This window comes from Corvus moneduloides, chromosome 17 (assembly GCF_009650955.1).
Source record: "Corvus moneduloides isolate bCorMon1 chromosome 17, bCorMon1.pri, whole genome shotgun sequence".
Lineage (NCBI taxonomy): Eukaryota > Metazoa > Chordata > Aves > Passeriformes > Corvidae > Corvus > Corvus moneduloides.
The window spans coordinates 1937288-1956080 of NC_045492.1; the positions used below are offsets into that span (position 1 = coordinate 1937288).

Below are 18793 nucleotides of genomic sequence, written 5' to 3' on the forward strand. Positions count from 1 at the left end.
AGTGGCTGTATAATAGAAGTTGCCTGAGGGGTTGAAGCTCTAATATGAAATAAAACTGCAGTCCCATTGCATTTCTCTGTCTTGTTAATAAGGCTGTATTTTTAGTGCTGAGGATCTCATCAGGACTATTCTGGGGTTGGAAAAATGCCTCTTTGGGAGGTCTTTTTATTACTTTTTTTTTGTTTCTCTCAGTCAGCATCCCAAACTGTGGTAGTTTAGGTGAGAAAATGATAGTAAGGAACACGAGCTGACTTTACAAGACTTGAAAAATTTGCAAAAAACCCATGAGGACATGGGAATTGCTGCCTTGGGGCAGGAACCACCCCTTGCAACCCCCAGACTGGAAAATTTTGTAAGTATCTAAAGTTGTTTATTTTCTTTTTTACTACTTCTGATTGAAGGCACTAGCAGTTTGCGATGTTGCAGAGTTTTAGACTGCAGAACATCTGCTAAAGGAGACAGTGCTGAGCCTGTGTTTTTTCCAAAAAGCATCCAGAATGTTGGCTGGGATCCTGGGACACTTAGGGATTACCCACCAACGGAGTTCCTGCGTGAAGGAAAGATGTGTCCGGCCACCAGAAATGTGGGGGACAAAATGGGACTTCTGTGAGTGCTTGGGAAGCAACGTTTGAGGGACCAGGTGGAGAGGAAGTTGATGAGGAAAAATACCTGAGTGGTGCTCAGAGCAGCTTCTCAGAGGAGCTGTGGGAAGACACCTGGAACAGGAGGGGGGACACAGACTTGCATGAACATATGGAATTTCTGAGGCTCTTGAGAGATTCTTTCCCTCGTTCTCTGCTTCACTTTTATTGGGTGATGGGTTTAAAATGAGGCACAGTGGTAGAACTGGCTGAATTTCAGAGGGTTGGGATGTTAGTTGCTAAAACTGGCATTTATAAGATGAAAAACTTCAACAGCAACCAAATCCTTCATCTGAAAGCATTTCAATTACAAAACTTTATGTGCTGATGTCTGCAGGGGAATTTACAGCATTAGCAGCCTCTCTTTTGGAAGTGCAATTTCAAAGTTCAAGTTGAAAATTCTATGATTTTTTAAATCCTACTTAAAATAAAAGCTTAGTCTAAATTTCCCATTACAAACCCACTATGTTTCAGACACTGCTGTTATAAAAATTAGGGTCAAATTCTGTTCTTAGCTTTCCTTCCAGTCTTAAGGCCCTGAATTTACATGTCATTATATTGCAAACATTTATGGGATGCAGTTAATTTTCTCATTTAAAAGATAAATAAATCCCCGGGATTTGTTCTGTGCTGCTTTGTAAAGAAACTCCACTGTCATGGTGGAGTGTGTTTTGAGTTGTCAGATGTGATGCAGAAAGCCTGGTTTCCATTCAGTGTACCAGTCTTGTAAAAATTTGGTGTGTGAGCACATTTGGGCCTCTTTTTTGGCTTTATCTCAGTCAGTGTTTCATTCTTCTCCCTGTTTGGCTCTTTTTATTTTCTGTTCTTTTGCATTTACAACAAAATCAACATATTTTGCCTTTTCTTATTCCACTTATTCCATAGCTAGCACATCTTGGCTTTTCTTCCTTCTCTTTTGTACATGAATATTTTCCTCTATGGTATTTGTTTTCCCCAATTTTTCGAGCCAGCAGTTTCCTTTCCTCTCTGATATGTTTTCAGACTCTCCTTCATCCACTGGTCTTTATCTGTCTTTCCTTTATTCACCTCATTTTTCCCTAATATCCATGCTTTTTGATCTTTCTCAATTCTCCCCATTTTGTCAACCTCTCCACCTTCTCATAATTTCTTGTGGCTCCCTCACCATGCCCTTTATCCCTCTTTGTTTTTTGATCACCTCCTTTGTTCTTCGTGCCACCTCCTCCCTGCACCTTCCCCTTGAGCATCTCCCTGCAGACGCAATTAGTGGCATTAGGAATGGGATGGGACAAAAAGAGTCCCCACAAGGATCTGGGTGCACATGGGGTCTGTTTGCATTCACACCAGGGTGAGCATGCACCCATCATCTGCAAAGTCCTTTGAACAGTCTGTGGATTGTTACAGATCACGTGTTTTAATGGCCTGGTACTGTCTCATAAAAGGATTTGAAGTCTTTCATGGTGTGTTGGTTTGGCACAGCCTGGTTTTTGGTAGCGGGGGGGCCACGGAGGTGGCTTCTGTAAGAAGCTGCTGGAAGCTTCCACCATATCCAACAGAGCCAATCCCTGATGGCTCTGAAGGTGGACCTAGCACTGGCCAAAGCTGAGCCCAATGAGAGAGGTTGGTATCGCCTCCGCGCTAACACATTTAAGAAGTAAATCAAAACAAAGTGGGGGCACAGTCTTTTCTACCCAGAGAAGAGGAGAAGAGGAGAAGGTGAGAACATGTGAGAGAAACAACATGGCAACACCAAGGTCAGTGGAGAAGGAGGAGGAGGGGGAGGAGGTGCTCCAGGAGCCAGAGCCGAGATTCCCCTCTGCAGGCCATGGTGAGACCATGGTGGAGCAGCTGTGCCCCTGCAGCCCCTGGGCATCCATGGGGGATGCAGAGATCCACCCGCAGCCCCTGGGCATCCACGGGGGATGCAGAGATCCACCCGCAGCCCCTGGGCATCCCCGGGGGATGCAGAGATCCACCCGCAGCCCCTGGGCATCCACGGGGGATGCAGAGATCCACCCGCAGCCCCTGGGGGAGGTGCCCGTGCCAGAACGGGTGGATGCCTGCAGGAGGCTGGGATCCAGTGGGAGTCCTGGTGGAGAGAGAGAGCCCTGCTCTCAGGCTGGAGCAGCCTGGCCTTGGAGGACTGCAGCCCGTGGAGAGACCCACAGTGCAGCAGTTTTGGGAGGACTGTGTGCCCATGGGAGAGACTGACAGTGCAGCAGGTTTGGCAGGACTGCTGCTCGTGAGAGTGGACCGACGCTGGAGAAGTTCACAGAGAACTCTCCCATGGCAGGGACCCCACGGTGCAGCAGGGGAGGGGCTCCTCTCCGTGAGCAGTGGAAGAAAACGCTGGGTGACAAACTGACCGAAACCCCCACGCCCTGTCTCCCTGCCCTGTCGGTGGGAAGGAGGGAGGGGCTGGGGAAGAAAAGGTGGTTTTTAAGGGTTTATTTTATTTCTCCTCTGATTTTGTTAGTAATAAATTCACTTTGTACCTCTAAGTTGAGTCTGTTTTGCCCTTGCAGTGTCTTCTCCTGGTCCTTAATTCATGAAGCCTTCATTAAATCTTTTCTCTCCTCTGCCCAGCTGTGGCAGGGGAGGGTGAGCGAGTGACTTTTGTGGGTGCCTGGCGTTTGACCAGTGTCAAACCACGATGCATGGGTATATGAGATCTGACTTCTCACAGCAACGTCTCTTTGATTTTTGGAGCCATGTTCCTGTGACAAAAAGCAGCTGAGCCTTCCTTGGTTTGCTGCATTTGTAGTACAGTGCAAGAATCTTAATTTATTAATAATTTATTAACTTTAATCTCAGTTGCTAATGCTTTTATTGGGAAAACATTGTTATTCTGAAAACTTTCCCATCTTGGCTTAAAAGGTGTTTTTTTTTCTAATATATAAATAAGAAAGTGAAATTAAAATTGCTGTTGTTTACAAGTCTGCCACAGGTTTCAGTAGGCAGAAAATTCTCTGCTTCTGTGACATGCCAATATCATCAGGTGATCTAAAAGTATTTAATGGAAGGACCATCTGAAGGGCCTCTTAGAGATTTCACATGGTTGTGCTGCTCACTCCTAAGAGGAAAAAGAATATGAGTTTTTGGGCAGCAGAACAGTGCAAGGATGGGAAACCCTGACGGAGCAAAATCGAATTTCAGCATTTTCACACTTTGAGATTTGGTTTGGTTTGGTTTTTTAAATCCAGGCTGCTTCTCCTGGAAGAACAAGCTCTAAAACCTCTGTACTTGATAATAACTTTCTTTCATCTTCTAATATTAAATGACAGCATGAATAATATGCAATATCAAGTTATGAAGCATCTTGTACTGGTCATCTAATGAGTCTGCTGCGATGTAAATAAAACAAACCCAGCATTAACTTAGATGTGAAATTCACTGCAGTTGAGATAAGCAAAGCCAAAGAACAAAAGTTCTAGTTGATTGGAACAAGATGAAATTCATATCCAGATTGGTGTAAACTCTGGGTAATTAGCTTAAAACATTGTCCAAAGAAGATATGGATAATTGGGTTCAGCACTGCCGAAGATCACCTATGTTTCTTGAGACAATAAGTCTTTTGTGCTTTGAAGCTGCTTCTCATTTTCTCAATCAGTCCCATATGAGAAGGGCTATTAATCTTATAATTTACTTGTCAAAACTTGCTAGTCAAGGCAGGACAAAAGCAACAAGAAATGTGGGAAATTTAAGAGATTAATTTGTCCTGGTGGCTTTCAAGAAACCCAACCACTGTAATGGAGATCAAACACATCACTGAAACAGTTCAGTCTAAGGCAGGGATCACATGGTAGAAGAAAATAAGCAGGGCAGGAATTATTATCTTATTTTATGCAAGGTGTCTAGAGAAAGATAAAACCTGTGTATGCACACATAGAGCACTGTGCTCCAGACCCAGGTGCGATGCAGTCCTCTACTTACAATACGTGTGTACAGAACCATAGAACACAATCACAGAATATCCTGACCTGGGAGGGACCCACAGGGCTCATCCAGTCCCACCCCTGGCCCTGCACAGACACCCCAACAACCCCACCCTGGGCATCCCTGGCAGCGCTGTCCAAACGCTCCTGGAGCTCTGGCAGCCTCGGGGCCGTGCCCATTCCCTGGGGAGCCTGGGCAGTGCCCAGCACCCTCTGGGGGAAGAACCTTTCTTTCCCTGATACCCAGCCTGACCCTCCCCTGGCACAGCTCCAGCCGTTCCCTGGGTCCTGTCACTGGTCACAGAGAGCAGAGATCAGAGCTGCCCCTCTGCTGCCCCTTGGGAGGGTGTTGAAGACCCCAATGAGGTCTCCCCTCAGGCTCTTCTTCTCCAGCTGAACAGACCAAGTGCCCTCAGCTGCTCCTCCTATGGCTCCTCCAGACCCTTCCCCATCCTTGTGGCCTCCTTTGGATGCTCCCTAAGGGCTTAATGTCTTTTTTTACATTGTGGTGCCCAAACTGTCCCCAGGACTGGAGGTGAGGCCTCTGCAGAGCAGAGCAGGACAATCCCCTCCTTTGCCTGGCTGGAGATGCTGGGCCTGATGTCCCCCAGGACAGGGATGTCTCTCCTGGCTGTCAGGGCACTGCTGACTCACATCCAACTTGCCATCGACCAGGACCTCTTCCTGCAGCTGCTTTCCAGCATCCCATTTCCCAGTCTGTCCATACACCCAGGGTTACCCCGTGCCAGGTGCAGAATCTGGCACTTCCCCTTGTTGAGCTTCACACGGTTGGTGATGGCCCACTTCTCTCATTTGTTGTGGTCCCCCTGCAGGGCCTCTCTTCTCTTTAAGGGAGTCAACAGCTCCTCCTAGTTTTGCATCATCTGTGAACTTGCTCAGTTTCCCTTCCAGTCCTGCATCCAGTTCATTTATGAAGATGTTGAAGAGCACAGGGATGAGGATTGAGCCCTGTGGAACCCCACTAGTGACCCGTGCCAGTCTGATGCCACCCCGGTCACTGTCACCCTTTGTGCCCACCCCACGAGCCAGTTGCTCACCCATCCCCTGATGTCTTTATCCACAGGTGGGATGGACATCCTGTGAGAAACAATATGGAAAGCTTTGCTGAAGTCCAAAAGAATTACATCTACTGGCTTTCCTAGACTGACCAGGTGTTGTTCCATACTCCCATAGAAGTAAATCAGCTGGGACAAGCAGGACTTTCCCCTCATGAAGCCATGCTGGCTGTGACCCAATGACTGCATTGTCCTCCAGCTGTTTTTCAATACTTCCTAGAATAACCTTTTTCCACAATTTTAGTGGGCACTGAAGGGACACTGACAGGCCTGTAGTTCCCAGGGTCCACCTTCTTGCCCTTCTTGAAAATCAGGACAACATTTGCCTATTTCCAGTTGGCTGGGACCTCTCTGGATTCCCAAAATCACTCAAAAATTGAGAGAGGCTCTGCAATGACATTAACAGCTCTTTGAAGATTTTTGGACAAATCCCATCAGGCCCCACCGATTTTTAGGGATCCATCTGGGGCAGCAGATCCTGCACAATCTCAGGGTCAACTGGGATTTGATCGATCTCACAATCATGGTCCTCCAGAAGAGGGCACTGAGACCCCACCGCGCCATCAGCCATTCTTTGCCTCCATCTTCAACGAGAATGACTGACCAAGGAGGACTCAGTGCCCTGAGAATCAGTTTAAGTGCCTGGAATCAATTTAAGTCAGTGCCATGTCAAATCAGACATTCATTAGAAACCTGGGAAGGCAAATGTGAAATAGCTGCCAAAGAGCAAAGGCATTTCAGTACAAGGAACATCAGAATAGAAGTCCGCAGATTTTACACCAGATGTTTTAAAAAGGGAGCAAATTATCACTATCAAGAAAATTCTTATCCATATGTGTGAAAATGGATAACAACAAGCAAAAACATAGGAATGATATGCCTGAAGCATCATACAAGATGAGATTTGAACAATACAATGAGTCATGAGAGTTTCTTTGCAGAAGGGCTACCAGCACTCAGTGAGGTCTCTGATTCTCAGATTCTGATCTGAGCTCCTGATCCCTCCTGAAAGCAGCCAGCTTGGTTAAACAGGTTATATCTGATTAGTTCTTGCTTTTGAATGGGAGTAGATGTAACAAATATCCCAGAAATACCAGGTTATGCACATCTGTCTTTGCAAAGGTCAGTGGAAAGCAGTTTAAGACCTTTATTATTTCAGTGGCACATCCCCTGCTACTGGTTCTGCAGGGCTGCACTGCTATAAAATTATTTTTTTTTCTGTGATAAATAATGGAGAAGACAGGCATGTTTGGAGACCATTCAGAGAAACCCCAGTGCTGGCAGTGGGAGAAGTGATGCATGGAGTGAAAGTGAAACCAACCTGATTTATGCTTTTGAGTAAAATATTCTGAGTTGTTGCATTGCATTTTGGTGTAATAATGCTATAGCTCAGGAGAATGTCTTACCTTTAGGCTCGAGAAGTCTGGTGTCCAAATGGTTGCTCTGAAAGTCTGTGAAATCAAAGGATGCTGTTTCACTGGAAGCAGTCAAAAGGACTGAAATCCACGCAGCTACAGGTTGGCACGGGATTTACTGCTGGGTTTATGCAACATAAAAACCCCCAACCTCCCACTCCCTCTTGATATTCTGGTTACTCTTTCCCGATCTTCTCTCATTCCTTTTCATTGCTTGGAAATTCATAATGTTAGTTTTCTTTCGCTCTAATGATGATATGAAGTATTGCAGCCAGATTTGACTTTATTTCTTTACCCATCGCCCTCAGTTTTAGAACCTTGTGGCCAATAGGGATAGGATTTTGTTTTGCAATTTAAATACTTTAAATCCCTGAGAAGAGAAATAGAGGGAGTATATTGATGATGGGAATACTGAAAATGTCGGAGCTTTTGCATTGGAACAATTATAGGCAAAGTATTTACTGAAAAGCTTTATCCAAAAATGCCTTTCATTATGCAATTTAATAATGGCAACTGCCTGTGAACAGTTAATGCTAACCTTCTTTTACACTTTCATACTTAATCAGGAAGAGTTTTAGCAGAAGGCTGAATGTTTCAAATTTGTGTTCTAAACTTCTCTGACCTGATCCTGCTTCCATTAAAAAAAAAAGGAAAAACTTTAGAGGATGTGTTCTTAGTTAAACTAAATTCACTTGGCTGAAGAATAAAGGCAGCAAGAGTGGAGCATTAGGAACAATAAAGGGAAGAGAGGGACAATGGTAACGTGAGCTGAAAGGTGGCAGATGTACTTTTTATTGTCAGTAATGTTTTCAGGACTTTAAACTGTAAATGATTTTAGGGAAGGAATTTCCATTACTCTGTGAAGTACCTGCTGTATTTCTGATCACTGCAGAACCTGGTGCATCACTATGTCTCAAAATGTCAAATATCTTCACTATGTATGTGTTGAGCTTTTGATGGGATATCCTTCCTTTTCAGATGAGGGTGAAAGAGCAGAGGAGGCTGCTTTTCTGCTAAGTTCTTTATTTCATAGTCTCATAGCTTTCTGAAGGCAGAGTTCGAAGGGGGTACATGATAAGGCCAAGCAGCAACAGAAGCAGCAGCAGGCAAACAGCAAGCAGAAAACCGCTGCTTCTTCTTTTTTCTAAACTTGCAGAAGTGTGGGTTAGATTTGTTAATTGACCAATAAGATTAAAACACGATTCCAGTTTTTCTTAACCCATCCTGGTCTAATTCTAACAGTCGTAAGCCTTACACAAGTGTTACACAGGTATTACACAGATCTGCATATACAGTTTCTATCAGCTCTTATTGTTTATGTGAACACTCCATCTAAAAAAAATGAACAGTATAATTCTATCTCTATTTTGTCTAAAGTAAAGAATTCTGTGAAAAGGTAACACTGCTGCAGCAAGAACTGTGTTTAAGGTCCCTGCTGCAGCTTTTCAATGTTTAAGGCACTTAGCATATATTTCTACTAAAAGTTTAAAAATCTATCTTTCTATTTCACTTTGGTGTGACTTCATGTACCTCAGCTTATCCAAAAGTTTTAATTCAACCCCTGTGCTTTGGCTTTCCTCTGGGCCTGAGTCCACAGGAACTTTCACTCCAACATGTATGTGTATTCTACAGATAGAAAATGACCTTTCCTAGGTGCTTCAGCATTTTACATTAAATTCTTACATTCTTTGCACTTTAAGTTACAGGCTCTAATGGTTGTCATGACCACCTCATTAAAAGCAAACCAACATTTTAATTAAATAGCCAATTTACACCCAGCATTCATAGGTTTGTTAATTCATGTTATGTTCATAACATTTTTCATCTCTTAGTGAGTTACTGTGCTGTGAGGGATGTATCTGAACATTAAAACAGGCTACACTGTTGGAATCTTGGAATGTCCTAAATCAAATTTAATTGTTCTGCTACAGCCATAATCTAACTAATCACAGAAAAGGATTTTAAGGACCCCATAATATTCAGTAAGGGTTGCCATTTTTTCAGCCTCAGACATTTCTCAGTAGTACTGCTGTATGTTTTGAGATAAATCACTACTTTTTTTGTTGCAATGCAGTTTGAAATGCAGGGGGAAAAATCCACTACAAAACCAGCATTGCAATACATTTTTCATTTTAAAAATTATGTTGGGTTTTACTTTCCTACCATTTAAATATTAAGATACTGGAAACAAAGATCAGTGGTCTAATTGCTCTACCAAAAAAAAAAAAAATCTGAGCTTGCCATCCTCCTTCCCCAAATGGAGCGAAAGAAAAACTTGCTAGAATTAATCTGAAAGTGCAAAACTTGTTTAGCATTTGTGCCACTAACTGTGTGGGCGTGAAACCCAGCAGCTGATTTCGAGACCGAAGCACTGAATTCTTCAGCTATTCAAAACCTCCACTTTCTTATTTTCTATACCAGAAAAGCAATGGACATCTGGTCCTTGTTAATGCTGTCACTGTGTTTACAGGTTTCAGAATTCTGTGAAGGTCCTAAAAACATCTGGTATAAATCTGAAAATATATGATGATGTACCACATTAATAAATAAGAATTGCTGGTACAATAGCAAAAACATTTTGTAAGTGATTTAAAACAACCCAACTTAGCTTTCAATGAAATTTCTCCTTAAACAGACTACTAAACTCTCCACAGTGAAGAAACTACTTATTCTCCCCTATAATATAAGGAATTTATTTGAGGCTGGTGCGTGACAAAACTCTGTAAGAAGTAAGAGTATGTTTCATATGAAAAGATGTTTATAAACTTAAGCTGTCCAATTTCTAAAGGCAAACTTATAATTTAAAAAGCAGAAAGAAAACACTATCTTGCTGTTCCGGTTTGGCCAAACTTAGAAATATATCCTCGGAGAGAAGGCACAACCAGCCCTCCCCCACCAGGTTCGGGAAAAAATAAATTTTCCTCGAAGGAAAGTGAAGGAGATAAAACTATTTCTTTAACAAACACACAGGAAAAGGAAAATAATGCTAAATAATAAAATCTCTCACTGTGGAGAAAAAACCTGGGAAACTGTTAAGAGTCCTCCTGTTGGTCTCCTCGGAGCTGGGGCTTGGCGCAGGGCCAGGCCCTCTGCGCTCGGTGGAAGGTCCTCCTGATGTGTTCTAATATTGTAGCAGTCCAGTGGAAAAGGGAGAAAGTCCGAAATTCCAGGGAAGGAAAAAAAAATTCAACTCTCTCTCCAGAGAAAAAGCAGCTGAGCAACTGGCCAAAAGCTGACCGGGAAGCCGCAAGCCGGGTGCCTCCTCCCTCCCCTGCCGCAGCTGGAAAAAAACCCGCTATCTGTGTGTGACCTTGAACAAGCTGCAAACTGCTTTGAAAAAGTTGTGCTCAGTTTAGAGGCATAGAAATTAATTTCTGGGCATAGGCAGCGATATGGGATACACATCATAAGGTCACCCCAAGACACGAGGAATCTTTGAAATAAGCAGCAAGACTTTTCTTCTGCCTAGAAGACCTAGTGATATATTGCCAAACAGAGAGCAGAGAAAAAAATGCACTTGTGTCTGTCTCGGGATTCTTAATCTCTTTTATGAGCCTTAAACACTGCAACTCTTGGCGTTTCTCTGTAGGAATTTGAAAAGACCCTGAAACACCATTTTTCCTCCTCATGTGGCTGTTCTAGATGCAAAGCTTTACTTTCCATGAATATTTGTAAGCACCAAGAACCTTTTTAGGCTTTTTCTTACACCTCCCCTTTGTCAGGGGAGACAGACGAATTCCTGTGACTCAGGAACTAAGCGCATCCCTAAAGAGCATGCGGGTCTCAGGAATGCTGAGCCTTAAAACTGATGCTGTCTGGGCCAGCAACTTTGAACTCGTGTTACGAGGCAGGTCCCTGCCCAGCTGCCCAGCTGGGCTGTGGGGATGTGGGGGTGATGGTGCAGGTGCCGGGGCAGCAGTGAGCTGGGATGGGTGGAGAGCCAGGGGAGGGCCTCTCCAACAGCCCCTGGAATGTTGGGGTTTGCACCGTGGCAACCATCAACAGCCCCTGCAATGTTGGGCTTTGGAGGCTGGCAACCATCAACAGCCCCATGGAATGCTGGGCTTTGCACCTTGGCAACCATCAACAGCCCATGGAATGTTGGGGTTTGCAGCCTGGCAACTGTCAACAGCTCCTGAACATTGGGGCTTTGACCTTGCAACGGCCAACAGCACTTTGATCTTGTGCTCTTGACCCAGCAAAGGCCAACGACCCTTGGATATTGGGGTTTGACCCTGCAAAGGCCAACGGCCTTTGGAGATTGGGGTTTGACCCTGCGAAGTCAAACAACCTTTGGAGACTGGGGTTTAGACCCTGCAAAGGCCAAAAGCCTTTGGAGATTGGGGTTTAGACCCTGCAAAGGCCAAAAGCCTTTGGAGACTGGGGTTTAGACCCTGCAAAGGCCAAAAGCCTTTGGAGATTGGGGTTTAGACCCTGCAAAGGCCAAAAGCCTTTGGACACTGGGGTTTAGACCCTGCAAAGGCCAACGGCCTTTGGACACTGGGGTTCGACCCTGCAAAGGCCAAAAGCCTTTGGACACTGGGGTTTAGACCCTGCAAGGGCCAACGGCCTTTGGACACTGGGGTTCGACCCTGCAAAGGCCAAAAGCCTTTGGACACTGGGGTTCGACCCTGCAAAGGCCAAAAGCCTTTGGACACTGGGGTTTAGACCCTGCAAAGGCCAACGGCCTTTGGACACTGACATTTGGTCACTGCTTGTGCCAAGGGGCAGATGGAGACCCGGCGGGTGAGTGAGAGAGCTGCTGCCCTCTTTGTGCCAAGCCCAGCAGGGGCCTGGGTGGGCCTGGGCTGTGCCCTGGGAACAGTTCCCTTTGGGAATAGCAAGGGATTAACAGTTGGCTGTTCCGGAGCTGGCAGCAGCTTTGGTGCTGGCCGTGGGGACAGGCCTGGGAGGGAATGGGGGGGCTCCTGGCCATCCCAGAGCACACCCACATCTCCTCCTCCGTCCTTGTCCCACTGGAGGGTGTGGGCACAAACAAGGGAGCAGCTTTCATTGCCTTCCCCTCAGCCCAATTCACAGCGCAGCCTGAGTGCTTCCCGGAGACAAGAATGGGTTTCTCCCAGACATCTCCAAGATGATCCCCGGTGGGGCAGAGGAGGCCACGAGGATGACAGGAAGATCTCCAAGGGCTGCAGCACCTGTGCCAAGGGAAAGGGATGCAAGAGTTGGGGTTGTCCAGCCTGGAGAAGGTTCCAGGGTGACCTTCCAATGCATGAAGGGGCTGGAAGAGAGCTGGAGAGAGACTTAAGCCAGGGGCCTGCAGGGACAGGACAGGGTTTAATGGGATATTGGGAGGGAATTCTTCCCTGTGAGGCTGCTGAGGCCCTGGCACAGGTTGCCCAGAGAAGCTGTGGCTGCCCCTGGATCCCTGGCAGTGTTCAAGACCAGGTTGGATGGGGCTCTGGGCAATTCCCCTTGTGGTGCTCTAAGAAGTGATGGGACACCTTCCAGCATGTTTGTTTGTGCTGCTGCCAACCTACTGGGCTGAAAATATGCCCAAGGAGGGGAGGAAGGAGCTGAGCTGGAATTCCAGGCTGGGAAGCATTTAGAGGCGACTGCCTCAGGGGCAGCCATGCAGTCTGAGTGTGCTCTTCCCTGTGCTCTTCCAGGGAGCTCGAGGCCTTTCTCACCAGGGACGTTTCTCCAGAGCCCCTGAGGTGAGTAAACTGTGCTGAGCTGGCTCGGATTTGAAACTGGTCCTCCACGAATGGACACTGGTTCTTGTGGAATCAGAAGAGGCATCTCAGTGGTACTTTGGAATAGGAACAGAGTACCTGACTAACAGCTGGATGTGGGCTTTCAGGTGCTGTTAGACGGCAGTGGCAGCATGGCCAGTTCCATCACCGGCACTGACCGTTCCCAGCATGCAGCCTCCAGGAACAGCCTCTCAACTCTGACATCCACTGATGCACAGCATCCCTTTAAATTGGTTTGGGAAGCCACAGAGAATTGTGAGCGCTTGCAGCAAGGTTTTGAGAAAATGGAGGAGCAATGGAAGAGGCTCCGAAGCCACCAGGAGCAAATAGACTCTCTGATGGAAGAAATCAGAAGGTGAGTGTTTCTTCCTCCTCCTCCTGCGTTCCAGAGGCAATCTGCGTCCAGGTCTGGGCGTTCAGAGGTGTTCTGGGTGAAGAACTCACCTGCCCTACCATGTGTAGGCCTCAGTGTGGCTCTCGAGCATCGTCCTGTCAGGGCTTTTCATGCTCTACTGTGACTCCCAAGGCTGCCTGGGAGATGCACAGCGATGTTGGAGTAGAATACTCCTTCCTCTCACTGTGCTGCTTCCCTGAATTCTGTTCTTTGGGTGCCCCTGTCCAGCCACTGCTTCTCACTGAAGGAAGGCAAAATCCTGCCTTCCTTTCCCTTTGCCTCTGGAGGATTTCCTTGGGAGGGAAAGAGCAAGGTCTTCCTTAGCCCACTGCCCCCAGCTCCATCGTGGAGGGTTGAAAATGGGATCGATGGCTCTTCAGGCCTCTTCCTTCTTCTGACTGAGCCTTGTCTCTGCAGTGACTGTGAAAACCTTGAGAAGTCCAAGGAAAATGTGCAGCAATGCACTGGAATCCCGGCGGCAGGAGCCTTGAGTCTGCGCCAGAAGAACACCAAGCAGCTGAAGGAAGCGTCAGCCCAGGCGGAAGAGGCGGTGCAGCAGGACAGGATGGAGGTTGGTTTTGCAAATGAGGCTGGTTTTCCATTGAAAACTTGTCTTGCCCCTTCTTGTACAGTGGAGGACTTGGTGCACTTGAGGGAGAAGACCCATCACTGCAGAGGGAGCTGGAAGTCAACCGGCAGGCACTGGAGGAATTGCAGCTTCAGAGGGAGCTGCTGGAGCAAGAGGGGCGTGATGTTACCGTGGCTCTGGACACCTTATTCCTAGGCAGCACCTGTGAGAGTGGCAGTTGTGCCAGCCAGATCAGGCCAGATGCTGTTTCTGGCAGGAGAAGAGAGGGACACTGCTGTGCACACCTGGCTCAAGATGGCACACGCATTTATTAGCCAGGCATATGCATGTTCATCAGCAAAGGGTTACATGCTTCTGCAAAATGTGTTACTTTGGGCATCCCCAGAGCCTCTAAAACAGGGAACGGAGCTGGGGAAGGGTCTGGAGCACAGGTGTGACAAGGAGCGGCTGAGGGAGCTGGGGGGCGCTGAGCCTGGAGAAAAGGAGGCTCAGGGGGCACCTTCTCGCTCTCTCCAACTCCCTGTGACAGGAAGGTGCAGCCAGGTGAGGGTTGGTCTGTGCTCCCAGGGAGCAAGGGACAGGACAAGAGGAAGCGGCCCCAAGTGTGCCAGGGGAGGTTTGGATTGGGTGTTACAGGAGAGCTGTGAGAGAAGGGTTTGTTTCTGATGGTCTCTGTCAGACAGTCTCAGTTCTGGAGTATGTGGTAGGTTTGGCAAATACACAGCAGAGGTTTTGCTTTTGAAGACAAAAGCTCAAAACCACAGTGTAGTCTTCAGGCTTGAATACCAGCAAGGGCCATGAGACACCTTCTTTGTGTAAGACAAGGAAATGGTATTGTTGGTGTGAACTGCTGCACAAATAGAGTCTGCTTTGGCCACATCAGCCAGACTGCCATCAGTCACTAAAGGACTGCTCACCACAAGAGCCGTTTCCCTGCCAGGCATGCCCTCGTTGCAGAGAGCTGCTTTGCACACTGGAGGAGGGGACACTTTGCTGTGGGTTTTGTCCGAGAAGGAGAAACCCTGTGAATTTTCACTTGCTTCAGCAAGCAAAATTGCTTTCCTCAACCACCCTGAAAATGTCCAACACTGGAATAGATCCTGATAGACATTTTGTTTGCCAAGTGGCAGTTGTGGAAGATGCGGTATTTTTGGGTGACAACACGGAATTTGGGGCAGGGCTGTTTTTTGGGAAGGAGCAATCTGGTGCCAGGCAAGCCAGCAGGGCCTGACACAGCACTTCCAAGGAAACAGCGCCAGAGGCTTTTGGCAGCCCAGGGTATGGGAGCTGCAGAGGGCAGATGCTGTGAAACTTTGAGCCCAGAGCACAGGAGCTCCCTGTCCTCTGGCTGCCTGCGAGGTGGCACTGGCTGGCTCTGCACAGGGCTCCTGAGGAAGGGCTTGAGCTGTACCTTGTCCTGCTTCCAGGTTTCCCAGGAGCAAGAGTCGTCGAGCAGGGCTCTGGAGCAGCTGCACCAGGAATCCTCTGGCCAAGGGCACGCCCTGGCCCAGGTGTGCAGAGAGAAGGAGCTGCTGGGCCAGGAGAAGGCTGCCCTTGAGGGCCGACTGGCAGCCATGGAGCGTCACAAACAAGACCTTTCCAAGCAGCTGGCAGAGACCAGGTAAAGGAAGGGAGGAGACCCTGGGCGGGACAGGGCTGAAGGGCTGTAATGATAAAGGTGATAAGCACTGCGCAGGGGTTTATTTTATCGTTTGTGCTTTTCAGATGTAGACTTGGCTGTTGAGGTCACGTTGGGCTGGGCTGTCTGTGCTGTGCCAGGCCATAAGGAAGGCCTGGGCACTCCCTCAGAGGGCCCTGCTTTGCTATTGAAATGGCACAAATGGGCCTTCTCTGTACAAGTTTCCATGCGAGCCATTTGGCATTCTCAGGCCTGGGGACCTTGAGCCACATTGTCCTGGAGTAACTGCCTGGGAGTGTCAGGAGCGAGCAGCTCATGTCTCTCCATATTTGCAACCTGTAGGTCAGCGAAGGAGAGCCTGGAATCCAGCCTGTTTGCTGCTCAGCAGCAGATATCTCAGCTGGAGATCACCAGCAGCCATCTGGAGGCTCAAGTGCTCACAGTCACACAGGCCAAGGAGGCGCTACAAGGTGAGAACCTCGTGTGCTTTGTTTGTGGTGCCGCCCCTGCCTAGAGAAGCTGCTGTAAAGCCTCCTCTGTCTGCAGGGCTTCTGAGGAGCGGTGGGGCTGGAGGCAGGGCCCTCCTACGCCGACACTGGAAGGGCCTGAGTCAGTAAAGGCAGTAAAGACTCTGAATCTTGCTGTTGGTCATGTTTGCAGGAGAAGTGCAGTGCCTCCAACGTGAGCTGGAAGCAGAGAGAGCTCTCAGGAAGCAGGAGCAGGAAGACACAGCACAACAGCTCTTGCAGGCAGAGCAGCAGCGTCAGGAAAGCCTCAGGCTTCAGGGAACTGCTCAGCAGGTGGAAATAAACAAGCTCCTGCAAGACCTGGTAGGTGACAATAGGCTTCTGAATTGTCCAAGCCGGCCCTGGGGGCTGGTTTAGCACCAGCAGAGCCTGAGGGTGTGACAGGGCAGCAATCCTCTGCCAGAGGCCTCCCGCTGCTGGGCCGGGCAGGAGAGGCGGCGGCTCGGACTCGGAGGCGCGTGAAGACCCCCAGGATGGTGCTGGGCCACTAAATGCAGCCACGGCTTCCGTGAGGGCGTAAGACGAGTTCCAGAGCAGCTTGGGCAGTGCCCACCCAAAGCGTGGCAGCCCAGGGCAGGATCTTCCCCGAGTCCCACCTGCCACGGAGCAGATGCCAGCGTGGAGCAGATGCCAACAGTGCTGCTGGCTGCAGGCGTGGGAACTCGGTTCCTGTCTTGCTGTGCTCCCACGGTGGACAGAGGGATTAGCTTTGGGCTGGAAGCAAATGGAACAGGCCCCGGTCCTTCAGTCCTTCTGACTGGGGCATCAGGGTGCCAGAAGGTGACACCTCCTTTTCTGAATGGTTGGACTCAATGCTGGTGCAGGTCTTTCTCAACAGAAATGATTCCATGGTTCTGTGATTCTTGCACCTGCTGAGCCTCCTTTTAAATTCCCTGACAGGACACGGTTTCTGGAGAGCAGAGAGCCAGTGCTGTTGTCTTTTCAGGTTGGGGTTTGTGGGAGGGATGAAGCTTCACGTTTCTCAGCGAGGAGCTTGCCTGGGGACTGCAACTTGAAGATTTTTCCTCCCTTCCTCAGGCAAGTGAGCGGGAAAGGCACCATGCAGAGATGCAGGAGACGCTGCAGCAATGGGGAAAAGAGAAGGCAGAGAGAGAGCAGGAGCACGAGAAGGTGCTGTTTGAGATGAGGCAGAAAGTTGCCACCCTGCAGGCTCAAAGAGAAGAGGAACGAACTAGATTTGAAAATGCCAAGCGAGAGGTAATGATTGTGCAAGGAGAATTGGTGTGATTTTTTGCAAGGCTGGAGCTGTGGGAGATGGCAGGCTATGGGGCTGTGTGGAGCATGCCCTCCATGTCTTCTACATTGAATTTGGGGAGGTGAAAGGTGAACAGGGCTATCTTTGGGCCCAGGAATGAGCCCTCTCCTAGGAAGCCAGGCAGAAACATCAGCTTTCCGTTGGGATTTTTTGTGCTGCTCTTGTGCTCTGTTTTTCCAAGACTTACCTCGGAAGATCTGCACTGTTCTCTTACGGGTCCTCTTTTGGTGTGCACTGGTCGGTGTCCATAGGCAAACGGAGTTTGTAGGACTTTTCTTTTGTGGGCACAGGGAGGGCGCAGCAGGAACGCTGACAAGAGAAAAATCTTTTTAAAGACTCGCCTGGAGTATTTCTGAACAGCAACCCAGAGATGTCTCCTGGGCTGTGTTCTAAGTCACTTCCTGGGAAGCTGTGTCCCCCCCAGGGCAGACAGTGGCCCAGGGGAGCAGCAGCCGAGTGCTCTGAGAGCGCGTGAGCCCATCAGTCTTTGCCTCTTGGCACACAGAGTTTGCAGGGCAAGTGTCAAGCCCTCTGCTCTTTCCTTCTGTGCAGGTCCTGCTGGAAAAGCAGAAGGAGAAGAATTCTTTATCAGAGACACTGCTCCAAACTCGGGGACAGCTAAGCCGAGCCTGCCAGCAGGTGCAGCAGCTCAGGCAGGAGGTGAAAAGAGCAGCAAGAGAAGGGGCAGGTAAGTCTGAGCAGGCAGGGAACAGAGTGCAGGGCAGTGGCAGGGGCACAAAAGGCAGGTGCTGGGAGTGAGGAGGCAAGGGCTGCTTCAGGCCCTGGCAGCACAGAGCCTGGCAAGCTCCAGAGCTCAGGCCCGGGAAGGAAGGCTTGCAATGGAAGCAGAGCTGGGTAGAGAAGCCAAAAGAAGTCGCTGAAGGAATGGGATTTTGAGACAGCAAGTGGGAAAAGCTGAGCCTGAGGGCAGGTCCCAGGAAGTTGCTCTGCATTTTGTTGCCAGACCATCGAGGCAAAGCTGCAAGCTGAGCTGCAGGAAGCTCGTAGGGAAATCCAGGCAGCGCAGAAGAGGCACGAGGAAGGACTACGAGGCATCAAAGAGGAAATGAATGTCCTCCTTGAGCAGAGGGAGGCTCTACAAAAGCAGGTGAGTGAAACAGCAGTGGCACTGCAGCATCCAGCAGGGGGTCTGTGCCCTTCTTGCTTTTCCATGGCAGAGCAGCAGCTGCTGGGGTGGTCCCTGGGGCTGCCTCGTGCTCTGGGCTCCTTGGCAGCTGCTCTGGCAGGACCCTCAGTGCTCTGCTGAATCTCAGCTGCTGCCCTGGACAGCTGGGCTAGTCCTCTGGGCTGTTGCCAGCAACCATCAGCATGGATTCCTGCTGGCCTCTTCTTGCTAGCCTTGGTGTGGGAGGTGCCTTTTTCAGGTGCCCTTGGTGGGCCACGTAGAGATTGAAACAAGTTGTGTGTATGCATTGTGAATCTGGTGCTCTGAGGACAGGGAGAAATGGAAAGTTGGCCTGTGCCTGTTCTCACAGCCTCTGCTGTGGCTGGCAGTGACAGGCTGTGGCTGTAGCCTCTGACTGCTTTGTTCTGTTTGACTGGAGGTGGGAGAGTTGACATCTCAGCTGGCAGCCTCCAGAGAGT

The 18793-nt window shown here is 48.7% G+C and overlaps 3 protein-coding genes and 1 long non-coding RNA gene across 4 annotated transcripts in view; 3 read left to right on the top strand and 1 right to left on the bottom strand.

The window, feature by feature from the left end:
- The window catches only part of ASIP (agouti signaling protein), a 37927-nt gene extending 30760 nt beyond the window's left edge, over positions 1-7167 (bottom strand). The window contains exon 1 of the mRNA XM_032127472.1: positions 7038-7167. The gene's annotated coding sequence lies outside the window, so the exon portion shown is untranslated. The remainder of the gene's footprint in view (positions 1-7037) is intronic.
- A 4558-nt stretch (positions 7168-11725) lies between these two features.
- Positions 11726-13023, top strand: LOC116452771. The gene is made up of 3 exons (XR_004243595.1): positions 11726-11792; positions 12677-12724; positions 12871-13023. It is a non-coding gene; the product is annotated as an uncharacterized LOC116452771 (long non-coding RNA).
- A 650-nt stretch (positions 13024-13673) lies between these two features.
- LOC116452684 (centrosome-associated protein CEP250-like) overlaps positions 13674-18793 on the top strand; it is a 6019-nt gene continuing 899 nt past the window's right edge. The window contains exons 1-7 of the mRNA XM_032127339.1: positions 13674-13728; positions 15174-15367; positions 15728-15855; positions 16046-16215; positions 16951-17130; positions 17741-17876; positions 18153-18296. Of these exons, the coding sequence (XP_031983230.1) occupies positions 13723-13728; positions 15174-15367; positions 15728-15855; positions 16046-16215; positions 16951-17130; positions 17741-17876; positions 18153-18178 (840 nt within the window). The 5' untranslated portion in view covers positions 13674-13722 and the 3' untranslated portion in view covers positions 18179-18296. The remainder of the gene's footprint in view (positions 13729-15173; positions 15368-15727; positions 15856-16045; positions 16216-16950; positions 17131-17740; positions 17877-18152; positions 18297-18793) is intronic.
- LOC116452686 (centrosome-associated protein CEP250-like) overlaps positions 18255-18793 on the top strand; it is a 15735-nt gene continuing 15196 nt past the window's right edge. Inside the window, exon 1 of the mRNA XM_032127341.1 lies at positions 18255-18296. Within this exon, the coding sequence (XP_031983232.1) occupies positions 18255-18296 (42 nt within the window). The remainder of the gene's footprint in view (positions 18297-18793) is intronic.